The sequence below is a fragment of the Oncorhynchus tshawytscha genome, linkage group LG07 (genome assembly GCF_018296145.1).
Source record: "Oncorhynchus tshawytscha isolate Ot180627B linkage group LG07, Otsh_v2.0, whole genome shotgun sequence".
Lineage (NCBI taxonomy): Eukaryota > Metazoa > Chordata > Actinopteri > Salmoniformes > Salmonidae > Oncorhynchus > Oncorhynchus tshawytscha.
Genome location: NC_056435.1, coordinates 66,058,771 through 66,086,286, shown reverse-complemented (window position 1 = coordinate 66,086,286; position 27,516 = coordinate 66,058,771). Strand labels below are relative to the sequence as shown.

The 27,516-nt window shown below is 41.6% G+C and overlaps 2 protein-coding genes across 4 annotated transcripts in view; one reads left to right on the top strand and one right to left on the bottom strand.

Moving 5' to 3' along the window:
- The window catches only part of LOC112255076 (protein phosphatase 1 regulatory subunit 1A), a 67,964-nt gene extending 56,242 nt beyond the window's left edge, over positions 1-11,722 (top strand). Inside the window, exons 7-8 of one of the 2 annotated variants that reach the window (XM_024428132.2) lie at positions 9,611-9,742; positions 10,207-11,722. In XM_024428132.2, the coding sequence (XP_024283900.1) occupies positions 9,611-9,742; positions 10,207-10,250 (176 nt within the window). In that variant the 3' untranslated portion in view covers positions 10,251-11,722. Of the gene's footprint in view, positions 1-9,607; positions 9,743-10,206 lie in introns of both variants that reach the window. The other variant, XM_024428131.2, reaches the window with a different exon arrangement.
- A 74-nt stretch (positions 11,723-11,796) lies between these two features.
- Positions 11,797-27,516, bottom strand: part of LOC112255077 (calcium/calmodulin-dependent 3',5'-cyclic nucleotide phosphodiesterase 1B) — a 43,904-nt gene continuing 28,184 nt past the window's right edge. Inside the window, exons 8-14 of one of the 2 annotated variants that reach the window (XM_042324834.1) lie at positions 18,177-18,302; positions 17,692-17,793; positions 17,030-17,150; positions 16,682-16,763; positions 16,078-16,195; positions 15,702-15,838; positions 11,797-14,347 (exon numbers count right to left, since the gene is read on the bottom strand). In XM_042324834.1, the coding sequence (XP_042180768.1) occupies positions 14,247-14,347; positions 15,702-15,838; positions 16,078-16,195; positions 16,682-16,763; positions 17,030-17,150; positions 17,692-17,793; positions 18,177-18,302 (787 nt within the window). In that variant the 3' untranslated portion in view covers positions 11,797-14,246. Of the gene's footprint in view, positions 14,348-15,701; positions 15,839-16,077; positions 16,196-16,398; positions 17,151-17,691; positions 17,794-18,176; positions 18,303-27,516 lie in introns of those variants that run through there. The other variant, XR_006083808.1, reaches the window with a different exon arrangement.

Here is a 27,516-nt window from a genome sequence, read left to right as displayed (position 1 = left end):
AGTACAGTATCAACGTATGCATATGAGATGAACAATGTAGGGTAAGTAACATTATATAAGGTAGCATTGTTTAAAGTGGCTAGTGATATATTTACATCATTTCCCATCGATTCCCATGATTAAAGTGGCTGGAGTAGAGTCAGTGTCATTGACAGTGTGTTGGCAGTAGCCACTCAATGTTAGTGGTGGCTGTTTAACAGTCTGATGGCCTTGAGATAGAAGCTGTTTTTCAGTCTCTCGGTCCCAGCTTTGATGCACCTGTACTGACCTCGCCTTCTGGATGACAGCGGGGTGAACAGGCAGTGGCTCGGGTGGTTGATGTCCTTGATGATCTTTATGGCCTTCCTGTAGCATCGGGTGTTGTAGGTGTCCTGGAGGGCAGGTAGTTTGCCCCCGGTGATGCGTTGTGCAGACCTCACTACCCTCTGGAGAGCCTTACGGTTGAGGGCGGTGCAGTTGCCATACCAGGCGGTGATACAGCCCGCCAGGATGCTCTCAATTGTGCATCTGTAGAAGTTTGTGAGTGCTTTTGGTGACAAGCCGAATTTCTTCAGCCTCCTGAGGTTGAAGAGGCGCTGCTGCGCCTTCCTCACGATGCTGTCTGTGTGAGTGGACCAATTCAGTTTGTCTGTGATGTGTATGCCGAGGAACTTAAAACTTGCTACCCTCTCCACTACTGTTCCATCGATGTGGATGGGGGTGTTCCCTCTGCTGTTTCCTGAAGTCCACAATCATCTCCTTAGTTTTGTTGACGTTGAGTGTGAGGTTATTTTCCTGACACCACACTCCGAGGGCCCTCACCTCCTCCCTGTAGGCCGTCTCGTCGTTGTTGGTAATCAAGCCTACCACTGTTGTGTCGTCCGCAAACTTGATGATTGAGTTGAGGCGTGCATGGCCACGCAGTCGTGGGTGAACAGGGAGTACAGGAGAGGGCTCAGAACGCACCCTTGTGGGGCCCCAGTGTTGAGGCTCAGCGGGGAGGAGATGTTGTTGCCTACCCTCACCACCTGGGGGCGGCCCGTCAGGAAGTCCAGTACCCAGTTGCACAGGGCGGGGTCGAGACCCAGGGTCTCGAGCTTGATGACGAGCTTGGAGGGTACTATGGTGTTGAATGCCGAGCTGTAGTCGATGAACAGCATTCTCACATAGGTATTCCTCTTGTCCAGATGGGTTAGGGCAGTGTGCAGTGTGGTTGAGATTGCATCGTCTGTGGACCTATTTGGGCGGTAAGCAAATTGGAGTGGGTCAAGGGTGTCAGGTAGGGTGGAGGTGATATGGTCCTTGACTAGTCTCTCAAAGCACTTCATGATGACGGATGTGAGTGCTACGGGGCGGTAGTCGTTTAGCTCAGTTACCTTAGCTTTCTTGGGAACAGGAACAATGGTGGCCCTCTTGAAGCATGTGGGAACAGCAGACTGGTATAGGGATTGATTGAATATGTCCGTAAACACACCGGCCAGCTGGTCTGCACATGCTCTGAGGGCGCGGCTGGGGATGCCGTCTGGGCCTGCAGCCTTGCGAGGGTTAACACGTTTAAATGTCTTACTCACTTCGGCTGCAGTGAAGGAGAGACCGCATGTTTCCGTTGCAGGCCGTGTCAGTGGCACTGTATTGTCCTCAAAGCGGGCAAAAAGTTATTTAGTCTGCCTGGGAGCAAGACATCCTGGTCCGTGACTGGGCTGGGTTTCTTCCTGTAGTCCGTGATTGACTGTAGACCCTGCCACATACCTCTTGTGTCTGAGCCGTTGAATTGAGATTCTACTTTGTCTCTGTACTGGCGCTTAGCTTGTTTGATAGCCTTGCGGAGGGAATAGCTGCACTGTTTGTATTCAGTCATGTTACCAGACACCTTGCCCTGATTAAAAGCAGTGGTTCGTGCCTTCAGTTTCACACGAATGCTGCCTTCAATCCACGGTTTCTGGTTAGGGAATGTTTTAATCGTTACTATGGGAACGACATCTTCAACGCACTGTCTAATGAACTCGCACACCGTATCAGAGTATTCGTCAATGTTGTTGTCTGACGCAATACGAAACATCTCCCAGTCCACGTGATGGAAGCAGTCTTGGAGTGTGGAGTCAGCTTGGTCGGACCAGCGTTGGACAGACCTCAGCATGGGAGCTTCTTGTTTTAGTTTCTGTCTGTAGGCAGGGATCAACAAAATGGAGTCGTGGTCAGCTTTTCCGAAAGGGGGCGGGGCAGGGCCTTATATGCGTCGCGGAAGTTAGAGTAACAATGATCCAGGGTCTTTCCACCCCTGGTTGCGCAATCGATATGCTGATAAAATTTAGGGAGTCTTGTTTTCAGATTAGCCTTGTTAAAATCCCCAGCTACAATGAATGCAGCCTCCGGATAAATCGTTTCCAGTTTGCAGAGAGTTAAATAAAGTTCGTTCAGAGCCATCGATGTGTCTGCTTGGGGGGGATATATACGGCTGTGATTATAATCGAAGAGAATTCTCTTGGTAGATAATGCGGTCTACATTTGATTGTGAGGAATTCTAAATCAGGTGAACAGAAGGATTTGAGTTCCTGTATGTTTCTTTCATCACACCATGTCACGTTGGCCATAAGGCATACGCCCCCGCCCGTCTTCTTACCAGAAAGATGTTTGTTTCTGTCGGCGCGATGCGTGGAGAAACCCGCTGGCTGCACCGCTTCGGATTGCGTCTCTCCAGTTAGCCATGTTTCCGTGAAGCAGAGAACGTTACAGTCTCTGATGTCCCTCTGGAATGCTACCCTTGCTCGGATTTCATCAACCTTGTTGTCAAGAGACTGGACATTGGCAAGAAGAATGCTAGGGAGTGGTGCACGATGTGCCCGTCTCCGGAGTCTGACCAGAAGACCGCTTCGTTTCCCTCTTTTTCTGAGTCGTTTTTTTTTGGGGTCGCTGCATGTGATCCACTCGGTTACACTGGTTGTAAGGCAGAACACAGTAAGGCAGAATAATAACCATTGCTGCAAACCATTGCTGGAAAAATGACTTGTGTCTTGCACAAAGTAGATGTCCTAACTGACTTGCCAAAACTATAGTTTGTTAACAAGTTTGGAGTGGTTGAAACAATGTGTGGAGTGGTTGAAAAAAAGAGTTTTAATGACTCCAACCTATGTGTATGTAAACTTCCGACTTCAACTGTATGTAGGTTGCAATATTTTCTCAATATTGGTGCCTTTGATACTATGCTGGGTGACATTTTCCTCTCGCAAAGACACACTATGTTTTTGTCCCATAGTCCCATTTAGTATAGAGTATTGAAAATCAGAAAATCAAAAATTGATTAAACGGCAACATCTAGAAAGAAAAGAGAAAACCAATGGATGAAAATAATCAATGGGAAAGGTAAAAGAGTAAACTTAGTCAGTTGCACAACTGAATCCAATAAACCGATGTGTCTTCTGCATTTAACCCAACCCCTGAATCATTACCATCAATAGTCAATTTGGACTTTTAAAAATATCAACCTTTAAAACTCACCCAGCATCAGTAATAACATTGACTGATGGATGACTGATGAGACGAGGAGGTGATTCTCCCCTCAATACAATAAAAACAGGTTTGGAACTGGAACAATGGAACTGGAACAATGGAACTGGAACAATGGAATTGGAATTAGAACATTCCAAATAACATTTCGAATATAGAAATTGGAAAATTTTAAAAGTCATTGCCATACTATTCATGGGTTGCATCTCCGTCACTCGGTTGTGTTGTTGCCATGGTTATCAGCATTCTACAGATGTCGCAGCATATGCCAAGTGCCAAGTGTGCCAAGTGTTTCTGAAATGGGCTAAAAGCTGTTTCATCTGGAATTACGATGACATTGCTAGCACAGACAAATCATTTGTAGAAAATAACGTTGACATTATTGTGATGTCGTCAAGTTTACTTTAGAGAGATGGCAATGTTGCCATGAGCTAGTAACGTTTGTTAGAAAAAGTTAGCAATGCTAACGTTGGCTAGCTAAAATGTATGTGCTCTCCCCTCAATATTAGCTAGCTAGCTAAAGCTAACCTGCATCTAAAGTCAATCTGGTGACATCGCAATGATGACAAAAAAAAGTCAGACAAATGTTTTGCCTCCTTTTGAAATGTCATTGTGTTTCCAAGCCACAGTAATGCACTTGAGACAAAATCTTTATTCGCACCAATTGAGACTGCATTGAGTAGAATGCTTAGTTGAGCATCAGTCCTAAAACAAACATTCAAAACAATATTGTGAAGAACCATGCAACCCATTAGTAAAAATGGTAAAGAGGGTAATGGAACTCAACCAAAACAATGTAAAGGCCATGGAAACGTGTGTCGGAAAGATGCCGTGGGGGAAACGTCCCGAATCTCCTCATTGCCCCCAAGTGAAATGTATCTACATTTTGGCTATCGATTATTTGCATTTCACACAATGTTGAGGTACAAATTTGAGTACAATGTTTGTATGGCTGTCAACCCCAATACATGTTCATGTCATTGTCACCAATCAACTGCATTATAGTTAAAAAACGACTATCACTACCACCCACGATTTCTCTGTGCTAGCTATGCCTTCTAAACCTGAAAAGGGACTACTTCTAAATGTTATGCAGCGAAAAACAGCCAAATATATCCAATATATTGTTGTATTATTATTTTCTGGTGGACTAAACTGAAATTGCAATCAACTATCTATGGCTTGTTTTAAAAATAGTGATATTTTGGAGATTATTTCATTTTCAAATAACTGAAAGTGAGAGGTTGTAATCTGAATAAAGAGAAAAAGGCCATCCTTGAATATGGGGTGAGACATTCTTACTAATCTGCTAGAAAACCAGTTCCGGATTTAAGTATAACTTTTGTATGACTGACGCCTGTAGTGAGAGGTCTAATCCTTTAATATTTAATCATTTCTGCCCTCCGAATTCATATTCATTATATAAATAGGGCCATTCAATTTCGTCTGGCTTCCCTTTGCTCATATAATTTTAAAAACAGGTCGTTAGGTGTAGGCAAGACCATAAACAAATAGGTACACTAGGATATGTAACCCGTTTCAGTAAATTTATTTTTGGTTGCATTTCTATGTTGAAGATTTAAAAATAATTTGGTGTATTTTTCCCCATATTCATCCAGTTCGCTTTATTTTTATAATATATTCCACTTGATATTTTTTGAATAAATTCCTCAATTTCTTCTTGTTTTTCCGCTAATTTATGCTGTAGCTCTATGTTAGTCCCTCTATTTCCTTTGCTAATATGAACTCTTTTAACCTAAATAGTTTTTGTTTTAAAGATGATTATTGAATTGCATAGCCTAAAAGCACATTTAACAGTGTCCCATACAATAAGGGGATCTGCTGTACCTATATCAGAAAGAGTCAGTTATACATTATTCTTTCCTAGTTAAAAAGAAATAATAATCCAATAGGCTTTGATTAATTTCCAATATCCTCGCGGACGTGGAAATTATGTAAGAGCAACGTATATGCAAGTTATTTAATGGTCCGACTTCATTCTATCCCCATCAACACTTTTTAAACTTTTCTTGCCAGTGAGAATGACATAAGAAAGTAGTCAAAAACGACTAGCTTGATTGAGCCTCCGCCATGTAGAGTGCATTAGGTAAGTATTCAGACCCCTTGACTTTTTTCACATTTGGTTACGTTCCAGCCTTATTCTAAAATTAATTAAAAAGTGTTTTTTCCCTCATCAATCTACACACAATACCCCATAATGACCAATCAAAAATAGTGTTTTAGAAATGTTTGCAAATGTATTAAAAGTAAAACTGGTTAGGGTCTGAATTAAAGTTTAGGGTCTGAATACTTCCCGAATGCCATGTATATCTCACTAGGTCAGTATATTTAAGCCTCCACATAGCCACTGCTTCCAAAATATCCATGGTATTCGTGATTTCCTTAAGTGCACGAAGGTGATAGTTTGTAGTGTGATTTCCTTTAAGGTCCATTGAGGTATTTAAAACAGTATTATAATCTCCCACCATAATAATAGTCTTGTATTGCTTGTAGGTTTGATCATTATTTGGACCGGTATAGATTAATGAGAAATATCTGTTTATGATTCAATAATATATTTAAAATCATCCATCTACCTTGCGGATCTGTTGCACAGTGCGCGAGCAATTAGTTCAGACGAAAAGTCAAAAAATATATTACAGTTCGTAGAAACATGTCAAACGATGTATAGAATCAATCGTTATGATGTTTTTATCATAAATCTTCAATAATGTTTCAACCGGACAATTCATTTGTCTTTAGAAAGGAAAGGGAATGCAGCTAACTCTCACGGACGCTCGCCTGACTGAGCTAATGGCATTCTGCCAGACCTCTCAGTCAAACAGCTCTTATTCTCTCCCCCTTCACAGTAGAAGCCTGAAACAAGATTTTAAAGACTGTTGACATCTAGTGGAAGCCTTAGGAAGCGCAATATGACCCCATAGACACTGCATATTGGATAGGCAAAGACTTGAAAACCTACAAACCTCAGATTTCCGACTTTCTGGTTTGGATATTTTCTCAGGTTTTTGCCTGCCATATGAGTTCTGTTATACTCACAGACATCATTCAAACAGTTTTAGAAACTTCAGAGTGTTTTCTACCCAAATATACTAATTATATACATATTCTAGCTATTGGGCCTGAGGAACAGGCAGTTTACTCTGGGCACCTTATTCATCCAAGCTACTCAATACTGCCCCCGTTCCCAAAGAAGTTAAGACACGAACAGCTTACAGACGGTAGACAATTAAGGTCACAGTTATGAAAACTTAGGACACTAAAGAGGCCTTTCTACTGACTCTGAAAAACAACAAAAGAAAAATGCCCAGAGTGCCTGCTCATGAGGACTGCAGATGTGCCCAGGACAATAAATTGCAATGTCTGTACTGTGAGACAAGACAGCGCTAGAGGGAGACAGAACGGACAGCTGATCGTCCTCGCAGTGGCAGACCACATGTAACAACACCTGCACAGGATCGGTACATCCAAACAGCACACCTACGGGACAGGTACAGGATGGCAACGACAACTGCCCGAGTTCCACCAAGAACGCACAATCTCTCCATCAGTGCTCAGACTGTCCGCATACTGCTGGACTGAGGGCTTTCTGTGCGTGATTTCCTGGACCAGACAAGACAGGAATGTCTCAGTGGTGAGTGTTCTTCCATGGCCAGTGAAGAGCCCGGATCCCATCATCCTCATTGAGCATGTCTGGACCTGTTGGACCCTTCGGAGGGTGAGGGCTAGGGCCACTTCATTCCTCAAGACAGGAATGTCAGTGTTCTTCCATGGCCAGTGAAGAGCCGGATCCCAATCCTATTGAGCCCCAGAACTTGCAGGTGCATGAATGAAATGTCAGAGAACTTGCAGGTGCCTTGGTGGAAGAGTGGGGTAACATCTCACAGCAAGAACTGGCAAATCTGGTGCGGTCCATGAGGAGAAGATGCACTGCAGTACTTAATGCAGCTGGTGGCCCCACCAAATATTGACTGTTACTTTTGATTTTGAACCCTCCCTTTGTTCAGGGACACATTATTCCATTTCTGTTAGTCACATGTCTGTGGATCTTGTTCAGTTTATGTCTCATTTGTTGAATCGTATGTTCATGCAAATATTTACCCCTGTTAAGTTTTCTGAAAATGAACACAGTTGACAGTGAGAGGACGTTTCTTTTTTTTGCTGAGTTTATATGTTTGTAAACTTGCCATTAAAAAGCACCATAGTGATTGAGTGTCCATATAGCTGTACCATGATATTTGCATTGCTACTAAGTAAAACCTCCAACTGTACTCCTCTATTCCACCCGCTAAACCCCCCTCCCCCATCCCATGTTAGATTGTCTTCCCAGTGACCGATAGACCACCCCCACCCCCAGATCCTAGGGCCCCCGAGAGACCGGGACCCATCCTTCGAAAGGAGCACACAGTGCCACCCACAGAACAGAAGCAGATCAACCGTCAAATGCATTTCTATCACCCTCACCTCGATTTGTATTATATATATAGATGTAAAACAAAATATGTATATATGAAAAAATCTTAATTTACACAATTAACGAATAATATGCTTAATATTATAGACAGTTACCTAGAACCAGGATTGACATTCCAACATTTATTTTTCTGACAAGCAATTAGTATTTTAGCAACCAATTATTGTGATTCATCCGATGTTGTCCCTAACATCATTGCCCCAAGGCATCAGATGTGGGATACGTACACATACTCATACAAACTCCATCCCCTTCCCCCACAAACAACCACAAGCTCAGATGTTCAACAGTCGTTCCATCCCCAAGCCCAACTCAAGAAAGGACTTGATGTGCAAATGCATATACAGTTACAGCTTGTAACGGTTTTCTAGGTGTGAAGGAGAGTCGGACCAAAATGCAGCGTGTAGATTGCGATCCATGTTTAATGAACAAACGTAACACGAATCTAAATACAAACACTACAAAACAATAAACGTAGCGAACAAAACGAAAACCGAAACAGCCTATACTTGTGTAAACTAACAAAAACAGGAACAAGGACACTAAGGACAATCACCCATGACAAACTCAAAGAATATGGCTGCCTAAATATGGTTCCCAATCAGAGACAACGATAAACACCTGCCTCTGATTGAGAACCACTTCAGACAGCCATAGACTTAACTAGAACACCCCACTAGCTACAATCCCGATACATATACACCACATACAAAAAACCCATGCCACACCCTGGCCTGACCAAATAAATAAAGATAAACACAAAATACTTCGACCAGGGCGTGACACAGCTGTTTGAGAAGGCATGCAAATTTGAGCAAAATAATATACCCACTTCTCCTGAAACACGCTGGTCCCCAGTTCTGACCATTTTCCCAAGATTCTCTGTGAAGTCAGACCTTTGATTATTCTGTGCCACCAGGCCACAATAATTTGCTCCCTCTCTGAATGTCCGCCTGTGACCCCCTTCCCATGGGTTACTGCAGCTAGTGTTGTCAGCACAGCTACTGCCTGGGTGGGGGCACCCCACCGGGACTCCCACCGGCTAGGTACAAGGTCATCAAGGTTCTCATTAGCAGCTTTGAGCAATTCCTGGTATATTATGGTCTCCCATCAGGGGGCTTTGGCTTTGTAGGACCAACCCTGCCAGGCAGGCTCAGACTCTTGAGGGGGCGGTGCTGCTTTTGTGGGTCTCTGAGTGCATTAATATTTCTGTCTTGGCTGTGTATAGGCTACTTACAGTAGGCTCATAAAACAGATAAAGACTTCTCCTTAGTGTATGGATCGCTCAGGTGGGTGTCTAGGCTATAGGGTTGGGTACCATTTCATCATGATAGGACAATAAATAAATAAACTATATTTATAATCTATTTTGAAATATATATATATATCTCATATCTGTACAGAATTGAAATCTCTCCAACAACCCCTGCTCGCAGACACACATATCTAATATGTTAGTCACCACATTGTGGACCTGTTACTACAATACATCAATCATGACGGATTTAAAGAATATCCTCTTTGTCAGATCAGATTTGTTGAATCACTTCGGCGCCATTCTTCACAGTCTGCTTTCCATTGACCTGCTAACCACATCTATTCTGTAAAGGACACTTTCTGTGTTTCCAGCAGAGTTTTCACGGGACAGTCTATCAGACGCTGCAGGAGGACATGAGTGCTCCTTCTCCAAGGAAGAAGTGGGATGTTCCACCGTCCCCATGGCAGCAACATCATCATCACAACAAAAACAACACACACAAGCAGGTAGGAGGAGCCCCTGCACCTATTGCAGACAGTAGTGTTACACTATCCTAATCCCTTTGATATCATCAATGGGAATCTTTAGAATTCAGCCAGACAGTGTTTACTTTCATCTGTTAAACTATTTAACGATTTGCCTTAATTTAGCATAATAATGAAGCTAACATCTGTAATAGTGCTTTGATCATGTAGCTTCAGAACAAAGCAACTTTTTGCAATATGCCTGCAATAGTTTGAATGTGTGCCAACAATGGAGCCTTTTTTATAACCTACTGCATACTGACTCTAAAAATTTACGTGGATCAAAATTTTGAAGAAATGTTTAATTCAAAAATGTCAAAGAAATACTGTAGGAATAAGCTCACAAGCTCTCAAATATCTAGCCTGATCTCACTGATTTATCTCTCTCCATCTTTCTATCCCCCTCTCCCTGTGTGTGTATATATGTGTCCAATCTGCATCCGTAGCGAGTCCAGAGGAGAAGAAAACAAAGAAACCCATCCAGGAATAAGAAGACAAATAGAACCATGGAACAGCCTCCACACCAACCTGTCGTGTGTCCCAAATGGATCCCTATTCCCACAGGGCTCTGGTCAAAAATAGTGCACCATGTAGGGAATAGGTTGCCATTTGGGACCTGCTGTTCAGTCAATAACTACAGACAACAGACAGACAAGTCATCATCCTTTTGATAAACAGACACACTGTAGATACGGAGACATCAGGATATATGTCCGGTCAGGTACTATACCGTGCAGGTGGAGAGATGACTAGGCGTTTATTTATGACTAGGCGTTTATTGTTTCTTTTGATTTACTCATTTGATTGCCCCTACTAATCTGTAACTAATTGTCTAATGTTCCAAACCAGGACAGGAAATATTTGGGTATTTTTCATGACAGTTTTTGGTTTGTTGTATACACAAACTGTAACGGCCTAGCACTCACATGTCTAACATGGTCACTGTATAATACTCATAAATCCAAATATTGTCTCATGATTATTCTAAGATTGATTTGATGTTTTAGACATTCTGCCCAGGACTCTTAAAGGAACTAGACCTCGGTGGGCCAAAAGAGACTTGCATAAACAACAACAACAAGAACAGCATTTAGTCCTTATTCATATTTGTGCCACGACACATATTTGTGCCACGACAATAACATTGTCTATTTTTAAGAGTCACAGAGCAGTATCACTGCATCACTTAGGGCACATCATTCCTCATATAGTGCACTACCTTTGACCAGAGCCAAATGGAGTAGTGTACTACTGTATTATTGGGGACACTGTGCTTATTTGGGAGGCACCCTGGGAATCATCAATGACCCAATCTGGAGCTGTGATCAGAGTGTTTTGGGTCTCCATCTATTTGAGTCTCTGAAGTCTCCAAAACATATCTGATTAAGGGACCAATTCATTGGACAGGACTCTGGGTAAACTTTGACCTTTTAAAAACTAAAAAAAACATGTATTTACGTGTCTATTGACATCCCAGTCATGCATAGTACAGATTTAGTACTACACAGCCCTTTGTTCTGTACTCCCCCCAGTACATCATTCAGAGTTTTCATTTCACTACCAGTATATCGTATTGTTTTCTGTACCGTAACAACATCCATATGTAACTTATTTTATCTTTGGTAAATATATTTGTTTTCCACTAGTTTGATCCCATACTCTGCTTCACTGATGTGACATTAGGGTCCTGATTGGGTGACATTTTAGACCTAATATTCGTCAGCGTCATCATATAATTTTGATGACAGATTAGGCTTATTACTTCAATGTACTGTATGTACAGTACACAGCAAATGAACGACATTATGTCAATTTAGAGAGGTCTACTGAATTAGACAGGTGTAAGGATTTCAACATAAAAGTAATATGCTTACAGTCATGTGTTCCTATGTTTGATGTATGGGTGGTCCTGGGAATCTGACCTACAATTATATTCTGCTTATAGAAAGTTTTCTAGTTATTTAGAACTGAACATTCTACATCTGTTAAAAACATTATCTTGTCATTCATTTCCAATGTATGAACACCATAAATGATTGTGTATTTATTTAATTTTTATTAATGATAAATTACGGTACATGAAATCCATCTATATCTGCATTTTAGTTCAACTTTGTTTGACTTGGTAATGATTACATATGTAATTTTTAAAAAAATGGTTTGATACAATAAAGGGTTGAAATTGGACAAGCGTTTGTGTTTACTTCTTTAAACAAAACATATTATTCCAATCATAATCCATGCTATAATTAAGCAATAAGGCCCAAGGGGGTGTGGTACATGACCAATATACCACGGCTAAGGGTTGTTCTTAAGCAAGACGCAAAGTGGAGTGCCTTGATATAGCCCTTAGCCGTGATATATTGGTCATATATCACAAACCCCAGTGGTGCCTTATTCCTATTATAAACAGGTTACCAACGTAAGTACAGCAGTAAAAATACATGTTTTGTCATACCTGTGGTATACGGTCTGATAAACCACGGCTGTCAGCCAATCAGCATTCAGGGCTCGAACCACCCAATTTATAATCCATTTTAATTCATGCCAAGAACTACCCATAGTAGGCCAACAATGCGGCTCTGACTTTAGTGTTGCATCACTGACCTATAATGTTGAGTAAGTAAGGTTGACTTATAACAAAACCCTGTTATCAATTATTCAATAGACGTGATGCTGCGAGCATAAAACACATAAATATTTCACAACGTGACCAGTTTTCACCCAATGCATTTCATAATACCACTGTAGCCTGGTTCAATCTTCCTCCCCACAGTTTTGGCTCCTCCTACTGGAGGACCAGTGAACAGGACTCTGCTGAAGGATTGGACTGATATCTCAGCCTGGTCCCAGATCTGCAGTGCTTCATTCAACTCTTCTGACTATTACTGTCTGTCATGCCTTTGATGTGCTGTGTCCATAGTAGGACGGCCTCAGAATCACAACATTAAAGATATAAGACTTGTACAATATGGCAGTTCTGGGTTGCCTGACGCGTCATACTGAAGTGAATTATTCTGCTCTATGACTGTGCCATCCTGAAATCTGAAACTGCCATCCCAGAAGTCATTTGTGCTGCTGTGAAAATGAGCGTTGTACAAAACAATTAAATCAGTGATTGGATTGTCTCTAATCAATCTAACCAATCAGAGTATCATAGTTGATACGGTCATCATGTAGGCCGGCTCTGGCCCAGCCCACCGGTTTCTGGAACCAATCAGAATGATCAGAATGTGTCCGCATTCTACAAAACTTAAGGGAGGCAAGCAAATCAAGACTCATCGTGGAGAAGAAATGCTAGTTTGGCTATAGATGGGTCTCCAAGCTATGTTCCTGGCTGATAGTCAGAAGAGTTGGCTAATGATCTGGGACAATGGCTACTGATATCCTGTATGTTCAGTATAGTTCACGATTCCAATTCTTTGGATTCAAAGAAAACAGATGAAGAATTAGATAAAGAATCACTCTTCAACATCTCCTCAGTGGTATGGGTAGAATGTAAAGCACATCAACATCTCCTCTGTGGTAAGGGTAGAATATAAAGCACATCAACATCTCCTCCATGGTAAGGGTAGAATATAAAGCACATCAGCATCTCCTCAGTGGTACAGGTAGAATATAAAGAAGTAGAAAACTCTTTGTCTTGTTGTACTTTACATCAACAACAACAGTCACATGATTACATCGTACATCTTCCACATGATAAGGCCAGCCTTTCACTGCTGGTACCTTTGACATTACCCGTCTATTCCATGTAACATACATGCTACCCATGTTACCCATGATACATGATCTTTGCTAAGTTTCTCCATGAAAGTTTTCCTAACTGGTTAACAAATTGCAAGCAAACCACCGTAAAATCATGTATGGTAATTAGCATATAACATGACCAGCATGTTTTGGTAATCTTCATTAAATTACTATAATTTACACAGGGTTGGATAGATTACTTTCTAAATGTAATCAGGTACAGTTACTAGTTACCTGTCCAAAATTGTAATCAGTAACTTAACTTTTGGATACTCAAACTCAGTTTCAGTTACTTTTGGCTTACTATCCCCTTAACTCAGTAACATAATCTGATTACTTTCAGTTACTTTTGGATTACTTTCCCCTCCACTCTGTAATGTCAACTGATTACTTTCTCCTTAAGAGACATCAGAAGAAGATGGAAAGGATCCATCAAACCAGGTGGAACAAACATAAACTGGCACCTTTTTTCAGTGCTGAATTGAATGTCATTGAGAAACAGAAAGGTGGCATACTGTATTCTTTCCCAAACATCCTTTCTGAATTTTAAAGTAATTGAAGAAGTAATCATCTAGTTTTTCAAAAGTATTTGGAATCCATTTGCAATATTTTAGCTGGTAAAGTAGCTGATTACATTTACATGTTTGTATTATTATCAGATTACATGTAAACAGTTCTCCCCAACCCTTCGTTTACATATCGTTTACATAGGCATCATACTACATGAGAGGCCTATCTACTGTTTAGCATCATTAGAAGGGGTCTGCAGCAGTTGTTCAGAGAGCTCATCGTCTTCACCAGCCAACGGCTCCTTTGACACGATCTGATCCAAGAGCCCTGAGAGGGGAAGAGGATTAAAGTATATTTAGTATGATTTTTGTATGATAGTATGATAGCATGATGGTACGATAACATGATAGCAGGATGGTACGATAGCATGATGGTACGATAGCATGATAGCAGGATGGTACGATAGCATGATGGTACGATAGCAGGATGGTATGATATCATGATGATATGATAGTATGATAGCATGCTGGTATGATAGCAGGATGGTATGATAGTATGATAGTATGATGGTATGATGGTATGATAGCATGATGGTACGATAGCATGATAGCATGATGGTACGATAGCATGATAGCATGATGGTACGATAGCATGATAGCAGGATGGTACGATAGCATGATAGCAGGATGGTATGATAGCATGATGGTACGATAGCATGATAGCAGGATGGTACGATAGCAGGATGGTATGATATCATGATGATATGATAGTATGATAGCGTGATGGTATGATAGCAGGATGGTATGATAACAGGATGGTATGATAGTATGATAGTATGATGGTATGATGGTATGATAGCATGATGGTACGATAGCATGATAGCATGATGGTGATGGTAACTATTCCCCACGTCGTTGCTGTAAATGAGAAAGTGTTCTCAGTCAACTTACCTGGTAAAATAACAGTAAATAAAATAAATAAATAAATAACGACAGCATGATTGCGCTATAGCATAATGGTATGACAGTATGATATGATAGCATAATAGCATGATGATATGATAGGATGATCATATTATAGCATGATGGTATGATAGCATGATAGTATGATAGTTTGATTGAAATACAAAAGGTTGGAAAGAATATTCATCCTGATCTTGTCCATTCACACTTATATCAGTTCATAATGCTTCTTTTAATCATCTAAACCTGGCTGGCTTCTTTTAATCATCTAAACCTGGCTGAAAATGTGGGCATAATCAGAATGTGGACATGATCCAGACACAAGATGGATGGATGTTAGTACCAGGTATAAACATGGCTTACTGTATGTCTCCTTGATATCTCCTCAATCGTTTTGGAAATCAAAGAGAGACACTGGCTGCGCCCCAAATGGATCCCTATTCCCTATATAGTGAACTACTTTCGACCAGAGGCCTATGGGCCCTACGGGCCCTGATCGAAAGTAGTGTACTGCATAGGAATACAGTGTCATTTGGGATGCAGCCACTGAGTATTCATAGAGCCAAGCCAAGGGGTGAGCAATCAATCATACACTGCGACAGCTGGTGTCGGGATTCCAGCCAAGCGTCAATACACCACCCCAACCAGCCATGCCTGGCAAGGTAAGATTGCCCACCTCTGAGCTACAACAGGGTGTTAATAGAAGTCTGTCACATTACCATTGGAGCCGCTCTCCTTCCATTTGAACTTGTTGTCTTCTGTGTGTCGTGTCCAGGTGGATCTGAAGCTGACGAGTTCTGAGGTGATGTGAGACAAGCTCCACTGTAGTCCTCTGGAACTCTCCTTCCACAGATTACTGGAAAAAAAAGACAAAAAAATGCATCAGACCTGAGTCAAACACATATGTCAAATGTAATTGGGGTGTGCTTGATTTAGATTTGAGTTTGTGCTTTTGGAACTATTCCATTGTTTCCATTGTACAGCAGCCCAAGTATTTGAAAGTATTTGTCGTGCATAGGTACAAGTTAAGAAACCAACTAGCTAACTAACGTCTAAGCTGGGGTTCTAGTCTAATAAACATGCTTTGAATGCCACCTATGTCGATTGCAGGGGTCCGGTGGGCCTGGGTTGTCTTCCACCAGGGGAATGACTATCTTCTCAGCCACGTCAGTCAGTAGGGAGAACGTAGGGTCTACTATGAAGTCTATGAAACCTGCGCACAAAAACAGTATTGTTAGCTATATACTACAAAAACAATTGCTACGTAGTTTGAAAATGTATGCACTTACTACTACAAGCGGCTCTGGATAAGGGTGTCTGCTAAATGACTAACATGTATGTCTAATAATACTAATATTATACATTATGTAACAACCCTGTTTTTTACATGTTAAAGATCACATCTTCATATACAACCTGCATATGTGCTTTAGACAGTATGGTTTTGCATACACATTGTCCAAAGTATATAAAATGAAAGCATATATATTGATGGTTGATGATGACTCAGGGATGACTCAGTGATGACTCAAATGGATGACTCGGTAATGACTCAAATGGATGACTCGGTAATGACTCAAATTGATGACTCGGTAATGACTCAAATGGATGACTCGGTAATGACTCAAATGGATGACTCAGTGATGACTCAAATGGATGACTCAGTGATGACCATGTGCTGTAATGTCTTATAATTTGCCTATTTGTGACTCTGCGACCAGGGTGCTGTTCCGATCACACAGTGGAGAGAAGGGAAGACCAAGCTCTGCCTCTCTGTCACCCTCAGAGAAACAGAAAGAGAGAAAAAAATGTTTCAAAGACAATCAACAACAATGAGCAAGACAATCCAGGACCGACACAATACACAAGACAATCCAGGACCGACACAATACACAAGACGATCCAAGACCGACACAGTACAGAAGACGATCCAGAACCGACACAGTACAGAAGACGATCCAGGACCAACACAGTACCAAAGACTATCTAAAACTGAAACGGTCAAGAAAACCCTGTACCCAGTTGTAAGTTCCTCCATGGGTCCTACCTGTCTGAAGAACTCGTCCATGAGGGCTTTGGTCCAGCGAGAGTGTAGACTCCAGGGCTTAGAGGGGTGGCTGATGTCTGCAGTGTGCAGTAGTAGGGACAGCGCTTTTGGTTTGTCTATGCTGTTGACCACAGGAAACAAATGACCACGAGTGACTGCTAGATATGGACCAGAACAGAACTTGAGCTTCTTTGGCTGTCATGTTAATCATTGGAGTCAATGGGAGAGTTACACAGCACATTAATTTTAAGTTATGAAAAATAAATTGCTCTTCAAGTATTAACAGGAATGAAATCTATCAATATGTCTAAAAAAATATGATGTCATTTAATATAGTACCTTTCTCACAATGTGCTATCTAGTAGGCCTACAGATAATTTGATCACTATTTTGTTGCTGAGAATTTCCCTGCATGGCAGGAAATGCAAACTTGTAGTATTTTTGAGGATTAAAATGTCTTCTAACGTTTGTCATTTCCACTTAAAAATGTCAGACTTGACTTGCTCTAATGAAAATTATATCAACCCATACATTCATTATAATCCACATAATACTTATTTTCCTGCTGTCGCAAATTGTCTCAAATTAAGATCCTACATCTGTACAACCATAATCTACATCTCAGATGATGTGACCTGGGTAAAGTGTGGAGCAGCACGTACCCTTCGTGCTGCTGCAGACACCCCTTCATGGCTTTGACCTGGACAAGGTGAGACGACATGTCTGTAGCCAACACCATCTCTATCACCAGCGCTCGCAGCTCCCTGTCACACACACAGAAACACACCCATGTAACCTTTCCAGACTGCCCTTTCACACACAAACGCATAAACACACCCATCTAACCTTTCCAGACTGTCCTGATGGGTTTCTCTGTTCCCATGGTGACATAGATTTGTGCTGCTCAAAGGGGAGTTGTGGTTGGGTTTGCGTCTGTCTGTCTGTCTGTCTGTCTGTCTGTCTGTCTGTCTGTCTGTCTGTCTGTCTGTCTGTCTGTCTGTCTGTCTGTCTGTCTGTCTGTCTGTCTGTCTGTCTGTCTGTCTGTCTGTCTGTCTGTCTGTCTGTCTGTCTGTCTGTCTGTCTGTCTGTCTGTCTGTATGTGTCTCTGTCTGTTACAGTACATATTGATACAGTACATCTCTCCTACATCCACTGTTCTCTGGAGAGGTTCATGAAGATGTTGGATTGGTCGTCCTGTAGAAGATGGAACGCAGCACTGATGTGGTGGCTTTCCTGGACTGACCGGTCGTTGTAGATCATAGCAAAGTCTGACCTACACAAAACACACACAGATGAAAAACAATCATGAAGTAATAGCTAGATTGGTTCTACTACAATGATCGGGCTTTAGCTAAATTATCTGACTACTGTTGTCATGCCTTAGCTTTAACCCTAATCCTACAGATCTGGGACCAGGATATCATTTGTTCTTTGTTTTACAGAAACACGTATGGCATGACAATGACAGTCAGAGGGGTTGGATAAAGCACATACAGTGCATTCGAAAAGTATTCAGACCCCTTGACTTTTTCCACATTTTGTTACGTTACAACCTTATTCTAAAATAGATTATATACTAAAAAATCCTCAGCAATCTACACACAATAGCCCAAAATGACAAAGCAAAAGCAGGTTTTTATACATTCTTGCAAATGTATTAAAGATTTTAAAAAAGGAAATACCTTATTTACATAAGTATTCAGACCCTTTGATATGAGACTCGAAATTGAGCTCAGATGAATCCCGTTTCCATTGATCATCCTTGAGATGTTTTTGCAACTTGACTGGAGTCCACCTGTGGTAAACTCAATTGATTTGGAAAGGCACACACCTGTCTATTTAAGGTAGCACAGTTGACAGTGCATGTCAGAGCAAAAACAAAGCCATGAGGTCAAAGGAATTGACCATTCATAAATGGAAGAAATTTGGAACCACCAAGACTCTTCCTAGAGCTGCCACCTGGCAAATCTGAGCAATTGAAGTAGAAGGGCCTTGGTCAGGAAGGTAACCAAGAACCCGATGGTCACTCTGACAGAGCTCGAGAGTTCCACTGTGGAGAAGGGAGAACCTTTCAGAAGAACTCATCTCTGAAGAACTCCATCAATCAGTCATTTATGGTAGGGTGGCCAGACGGAAGCCACTCCTCATTAAAAGGCACAAGGAAGCCTGCTTGGAGTTTACCAAAAGGCACCTAAAGACTCTCAGACCTAATGACTCTCAGATTGAACTTTTTGGCCTGAATGCTAAGCGTCACGTCTGGAGGAAACCTGGCACCATCCCTACGGTGTAGCATGATGGTGGGAGCATCATGCAGGGACTGGGAGACTAGTCAGGACTAAGGGAAAGATGAACAGAGCAAAGTACAGAGAGATTCTTGATGAAAACTTGCTCCAGAGCGCTCAGGACTTCAGACTGGGGGCGAAAGATCAATTTCAAACAGGACAATGACCCTAAGCACACAGCCAAGACAACACAGGAGTGGTTTCAGGACAAGTCTCTGAATGTCCTTGATTGGCCCAGCCAGAGCATGGAACCCGATCGAACATCTCTGGAGAGACCTGAAATTAGTTGTGCAGCGACGCACCCCATCCAACCTAACAGAGCTTGAGAGGTTCTGCAGAGAATAATGGGAGAATAACATTTGATTTGATTTGATTTGAGAAACTCCCCAAATACAGATGTGCCAAGCTTGTAGCGTCATACCCAAGAAGACTCGAGGCTGTATTCGCTGCCAAAAGTGCTTCAACAAAGTACTGAGCAAAAGTTCTGAATACTTATGTAAATATAATATTTCCGTTTTTTTATTTTTTGATAAATTAGCAAACATTTTGAAAAACCTGTTTTTCTTTTGTCACAATTGGGTACTGTGTGTAGATTGATGAGGGGAAATAAACAATTTAATCAATACGTTCCGAGGCGCTGTACGTAGATGACCAGGCTCATATGTATAGAGACATCACCAGATAGTGAGATTCTAAGTGGTGGAGCTGTAATAAAGAGGTAATGAGAGAAGAGAACAGATGGACATAAATGACTCAGGAGAAAGGAGCAGGAGCAAGTTAATTGAGTCACATCCATTATCAAGCCCCCTGTCGAAAGTAATTTGCATACATGTTTACTAGGCACTCAGGAATGGATTATAAACAGATATCAGCGCTACACAGTAAATGGGATTCCCCGTAGGGATAAACACTGCGTAGAAAACTTAGGCAAGTGCAAAAAAAGGAGACATTTAATTTGTCAATGTTTTGGCTGTACAACACATTTTCAAGACTGCAGCAACAGCTTAGTACGTGTTTTTAGGATTAATCTGCTTCCATTTGCAAGCAGAACAAAAAAGAGCATATATGTAGTACTGTCGTAACAGTATAATGAGGAAATGTGATGCAATGCAACTGAATAATCCCAATGGAGGTGCCCAAGATTCAGGAGAAAAAATAACATTTTACTGGGGGAGTAAAAATGCCTGAAATCAAAATAAAACATGAAGCTTTGCACGCACACACGCACACACACACACACACACACACACACACACACACACACACACACACACACACACACACACACACACACACACACACACACACACACACACACACACACACACACACACACACACACACACACACACACACACACACACACAACACACACACACACACACACACACACACACACACACACACACACACACACACACACACACACAAACACACACACACACACACACACACACACACACACACACACACACACACACACACACACACACACACACACACACACACACACACACACACACACACACATCAAATCAACATTTATTGGTAAGTATACAGTTTTGCAGGTGTTATCTCAGGTACAGTGAAATGCTTCTGTTTCTAGCTCCAACAATGCAGCAATATCTAGCAATTCAATAACAATACACACATCATCCACAAGTTTAAAAAAATCTGAAATATCAGAACGGAAAATACAGTTGAAGTCAGAAGTTTACATACAGTTAGGTTGGAGTCATTAAAACTCGTTTTTCAACCACTCCACACATTTCTTGTAAACAAACTATAGTTTCCGCAAGTCGTTTAGGACATCTGCTTTGTGCATGACACAAGTCATTTTTCCAACAATTGTTTACAGACAGATTATTTCACTTATAATTCACTGTATCACAATTCCAGTGTGTCAGAAGTTTACATACACTAAGTTTACTGTGCCTTTAAACAGCTCGAAAAATTCCAGAAAATTATGTCATGGCTTTAGAAGCTTCTGATGGGCTGATTAACATAATTTGAGTCAATTGGAGGTGTATCTGTGGATGAATTTCAAGGCCTACCTTCAAACTCAGTGCCTCTTTGCTTGACATCATGGGAAAATCAAAAGAAATCAGCCAAGACCTCAGAAATAGAATTGTAGACCTCCACAAGTCTGGGTCATTCTTGGGAGCAATTTCCAAATGCCTGAAGGTACAACGTTCATTTCTACAAACAATAGTACGCAAGTATGAACACCATGGGACCACGCAGCCGTCATACCACCCAGGAAGGAGACGCATTCTGTCTCCTAGAGATGAATGTACTTTGGTGCGAAAAGTGCAAATCAATCCCAGAACAATAGCAAAGGACCTTGTGAAGATGCTGGAGGAAACAGGTACAAAAGTATCTATATCCACAGCAAAACAAGTCCTATATCGCCACTCAGCTAGGAAGAAGCCACTGCTCCAAAACCGCCATAAAAAAAAACAGACTAGGTTTTGCAACTGCACATGGGGAAGAAGATTGTACTTTCTGGAGAAAAGTCCACTGGAATGATGAAACAACAATAGAACTGTTTAGCCATAATTACCATTGTTATGTTTGGAGGAAAATGGGGAGGCTTGCAAGCCGAAGAACTCCATCCCAAACGTGGCAGCATCATGTTGTGGGGGTGCTTTGCTGCTGGAGGGACTGGTGCACTACACAAAATAAATGGCATCATGGGGATGGAAATTATGTGGATATATTGAAGCAACATCTCAAGACATCAGTCAGGAAGTTAAAGCTTGGTTGCAAATGGGTCTTCCAAATGGACAATGACCCCAAGCATACTTCCAAAATTGTGGCAAAATGGCTTAAGGACAACAAAGTCAAGGTATTGGAGCGGCCATCACAAAGCCCTGACCTCAATCCTATAGAACATTTGTGGGCAGAACTGAAAAAGCGTGTGCGAGCAAGGAGGCCTACAAAACTGACTCATTTACACAAGCTCTGTCAGGAGGAATGGGCAAAAATTCACCCAACTTATTGTGGGAAGGTTGTGGAATGCTACCCGAAATGTTTGACCCAAGCCAAACAATTTAAAGGCAATGCTACCAGATACTAATTGAGTGTATGCTAACTTCTGACCCACTGGGAATGTGATGAAAGCAATAAAAGCTGAAATAAATAATTCTCTCTATTATTATTCTGACATTTCACATTCTTAAAATAAAGTGGTGATCCTATCTGACCCAAAACAGGGAATTTTTACTAGGATTAAATGTAAGGAATTGTAAAAAACATCAACTGCGTTTAAATATATTTGGCTAAGGTGTATGCAAACTTCCGACTTCAACTGTATATGTAAATGGTATAGACAGTATGGACAGCATGTGAATAGAAAAGGTGTGTACAGCAGTAGTTATTAAGGATGATCCTTGACTAGAATACGGTATATACATATAAAGTGTGTAAAACCCATTGTAAATATTATTAAAGTGACCAGTGTTTAATGTCTATATACTGTACATGGGGCAGCAGTCTCTAAGGTGCAGGGTAGAGTTCCGAGTTTTAGCCGGCTGGTAACAGTGTCTAAGTTTCAGGGCAGACCACTGGGCGGTGGACGGTCAGTGGTGGCTGTTCAACAGTCTGATGACCTGGGGTGAACGGGCCGCGGCTTGGGTGGCTGGGGACCTTGATGATCTTCTTGGCCTTCTTGTGACACCGGGTGCTGTAGATGTCCTGGAGGGCTGGCAGTGTGCCCCCAGTGATGCGTTGGACTGACCGCACCACCCTCTGGAGACCAATGCGGGTGTGGGCGGGGTGTTTGCAGGAGGGGCGTTTGTGGGCTTTTCGGTTACTGGTAGTAGTGGTAGTGGGCATTGTAGTTGTGGGCGTTGCGTTTTTTGGCGTTGCGGTTGCGGGGGCTGCAGTTGAAGGCGGTGCAGTTTCCCTGCCAGGTGGGGATGAAGCCCGACAGAAAGTTGTTGATCTGCATCTGCCAAATTTCTTCAGCTTCCTGTAGTTGAAGAGGTGCTGATGTGCCTTCTTGGTGAGGTGGTACCACTTCAGGTCGTCAGTGATATGCACACCAAGGAACTTGAAGCTTTTGAACCTCTCCAATGTGGCCCCAGCGATGTTGATTGGGGTGTGCTCTCTCCGCTGTCTCCTGTTGTCCAGGGAGAGGTTATTCCCACCACTCCGCCAGGGCACTTAACCTCCTCCCTGTAGAGTACTGTCCAGTTATATGGTCAATCCCTGGTCCTATCACACTCAGAGTACTGTCCAGTTATATGGTCAATCCCTGGTCCTATCACACTTAGAGTACTGTCTGGTTATATAGTCAATCCCTGGTCCTATCACACTTAGAGTACTGTCCAGTTTTAAGGTCAATCCCTGGTCCTATCACACTTAGAGTACTGTCCAATTTTAAGGTCAATCCCTAGTCCTATCACACTTAGAGTACTGTCCAGTTATATGGTCAATCCCTGGTCCTATCACACTTAGAGTACTGTCCAGTTATATGGTCAATCCCTGGTCCTATCACACTTAGAGTACTGTCCAGTTATATGGTCAATCCCTGGTCCTATCACAGTTAGAGTACTGTCCAGTTATATGGTCAATCCCTGGTCCTATCACACTTAGAGTACTGTCCCTGGTCCTATCATATGGTCTGTCCCTGGTCCTATCACACTTAGAGTACTGTCCAGTTATATGGTCAATCCCTGGTCCTATCACACTTAGAGTACTGTCTGGTTATATAGAGTCAATCCCTGGTCCTATCACACTTAGAGTACTGTCCAGTTATATGGTCAATCCCTGGTCCTATCACACTTAGAGTACTGTCCAGTTATATGGTCAATCCCTGGTCCTATCACACTTAGAGTACTGTCCAGTTATATGGTCAATCCCTGGTCCTATCACACTTAGAGTACTGTCCAGTTATATGGTCAATCCCTGGTCCTATCACACTTAGAGTACTGTCCAGTTATATGGTCAATCCCTGGTCCTATCACACTTAGAGTACTGTCCAGTTATATAGTCAATCCCTGGTCCTATCACACTTAGAGTACTGTCTAGTTATATGGTCAATCCCTGGTCCTATCACACTTAGAGTACTGTCCAGTTATATGGTCAATCCCTGGTCCTATCACACTTAGAGTACTGTCCCTGGTCCTATCACACTTAGAGTACTGTCCCTGGTCCTATCACACTTAGAGTACTGTCTGGTTATATAGTCAATCCCTGGTCCTATCACACTTAGAGTACTGTCCAGTTATATGGTCAATCCCTGGTCCTATCACACTTAGATTACTGTCCCTGGTCCTATCACACTTAGAGTACTGTCCCTGGTCCTATCACACTTAGAGTACTGTCTGGTTATATAGTCAATCCCTGGTCCTATCACACTTAGAGTACTGTCCCTGGTCCTATCACACTTAGAGTAGTCTGGTTATATGTTCATCTGCAGCAAAGAAAGATAGAAAAAAGGTCCAAAAGGCTCAAAACAGGGCTGCCAAATTAGCTCTTCATTGCTCAAAACAGGGCTGCCAGATTAGCTCTTCATTGCTCAAAACAGGGCTGCCAGATTATCTGACTGTATTAATATTATCCAAATATTATCAGAATCTCTCATGGCTTCATGTTAAAAACATATTACTATCTAGTCTTCTGATTTTCTTTTGGAATGTTATACTGTATATATATATTTTTTAAACAGTATTTTTCAGTCTTATTATTACATACTAGCAACACACATAAGCACCAAACCAAACATGCAAATTCAGGCCAGCTAATACAACCCGAGCCAAGGACAAATCGCCTTAAATCTACAGTTTTATATAGAGCCATAGCTGAATGGACGTTTTACCAATCCATATTTCTCAGGCAAAAAGTTAATCCACCTTCAAGAAAAAAATAAAAGAACATCTAATGCAATAGACCATATGACTAGACAGCAAATAGAAATCATGCTGTTTGTATTTAGTGAATTTCCCTGTCTATCTTGCAGCCTATATTCATGACCAAAATGTCCTATCTGTATGGCGCTGTCCATTGTACTGATTCAGTGCAGCAGATATATGCCACAAATTTTGAAAGCACTCTATGATGTCAGTTTCTCTCTATTTAAATGTTATGTTTATTGTGGTAAAGCAGAATTCAATTTAATTCCAATGTTAGAACCCCCAAAAATGTTTCCCACTTGCCGATTTCAACTGCCCCCTTAATCACTGTATCCTGGCGCCAGGTCTGGTGAAGTGTGATCACAGCGTTGTTCTTTGTCGTGTTGATAGGCCCTCGTGTTTTTGTTCCCAAAATAAAGAGTTGATCTGTGTGCCAGGAAACAGAGTTCTTAGGTGCCTCTGTGTCTCTATGTGGAAAATCTACTGCTAAAATTAGCAGCTTCCCTCCATAAGATATGTTTGCTTAAGAAGGAATAGGAGCTGAAAGCATCTCTCTCTCTCTCTGTCTCTGTCGCTTTCTCTCTCTTTCTCTCTCTGTCTCTGTCTCTTTCTGTCTCTCTCTTTCTCTCTTTCAGTCTCTTTCTCTCTCTCTGTCTCTTTCTGTCTCTTTCCGTCTCTTTCTCTCTCCCCTTCTCTCTTTCTTGATGAGCTTTCTTTTTTCTCTCTCTTTCTGTCTCTTTCAGTCTCTTTCTCTCTCTCTCTCTCTCTCTCTCTCTCTCTCTCTCGCTCTCTCTTTCTGTCTCTTTCAGTCCTGCAGGCTCTCTCTCTCTCTCTCTCTCTCTCTCTCTCTCTCTCTCTTTCTGTCTCTTTCAGTCCTGCAGGCTCTTTTCTCTCTCTCTCTCTCTCTCTCTCTCTCTCTCTCTCTCTCTCTCTCTCTCTCTCTCTCTCATACATGCAAGTACGCACACACACTCTCTAGCTCTCTCTCTCTTGCTCTCTCTCTCCCTCACTCTCTCACTCTCTTTCTCTCTCTCTCTCCATTTCCCACTCTTTACTGTAATGCATTTTGAGCACCTCAGTCATTTACAGTTTTTCTCAATTGCTAAAACACAATTTCTGAAACCTTGCTCCATTTCCTGAAAACATTAATCACAAAACCTCATCTTCAAGCACTATTTACATAACCTCTGTCTCCTCTCGCAAAATGAAACATTCGCCTCAAAACAGTTTGACCTGTGTTCAAAATCAAACACTGCTCTCAAATCATAAACAAAGTGATCAAAATGATATACACTCTCAAGCAGTCAGTAAACAATACACCAAAAAATAGAAAACACATTGTTCAAAACATACAATTCTCAGGGAGAAGTACATTTTTAATCAAAAAAAATATTCATATTTTTCTGTCATTGTCTTTTGATGAACGAAAACATGTTCTATCATGGTAGCTCAAAATTGATCAGAAATTACTACTCTGCTTTGCTCTTTGCAATTTTGTTTTTTGTTCCTCCTCCTCCTTGTATCCCTATTTTTACAGTACTGTACCCTGCATCTCACAATCTTTTTTTTATTTTACCTTTATTTAACCAGGTAGGCAAGTTGAGAACAAGTTCTCATTTACAATTGCGACCTGGCCAAGATAAAGCAAAGCAGTTCGACAGATACAACGACACAGAGTTACACATGGAGTAAAACAAACATACAGTCAATAATACAGTATAAACAAGTCTATATACAATGTGAGCAAATGAGGTGAGAAGGGAGGTAAAGGCAAAAAAGTCCATGGTGGCAAAGTAAATACAATATAGCAAGTAAAACACTGGAATGGTAGTTTTGCAATGGAAGAATGTGCAAAGTAGAAATAAAAATAATGGGGTGCAAAGGAGCAAAATAAATAAATAAATAAAAATTAAGTACAGTTGGGAAAGAGGTAGTTGTTTGGGCTAAATTATAGGTGGGCTATGTACAGGTGCAGTAATCTGTGAGCTGCTCTGACAGTTGGTGCTTAAAGCTAATGAGGGAGATAAGTGTTTCCAGTTTCAGAGATTTTTGTAGTTTGTTCCAGTCATTGGCAGCAGAGAACTGGAAGGAGAGGCGGCCAAAGAAAGAATTGGTTTTGGGGGTGACTAGAGAGATATACCTGCTGGAGCGTGTGCTACAGGTGGGAGATGCTATGGTGACCAGCGAGCTGAGATAAGGGGGACTTTACCTAGCAGGGTCTTGTAGATGACATGGAGCCAGTGGGTTTTCGCGACGAGTATGAAGCGAGGGCCAGCCAACGAGAGCGTACAGGTCGCAATGGTGGGTAGTATATGGGGCTTTGGTGACAAAACGGATTGCACTGTGA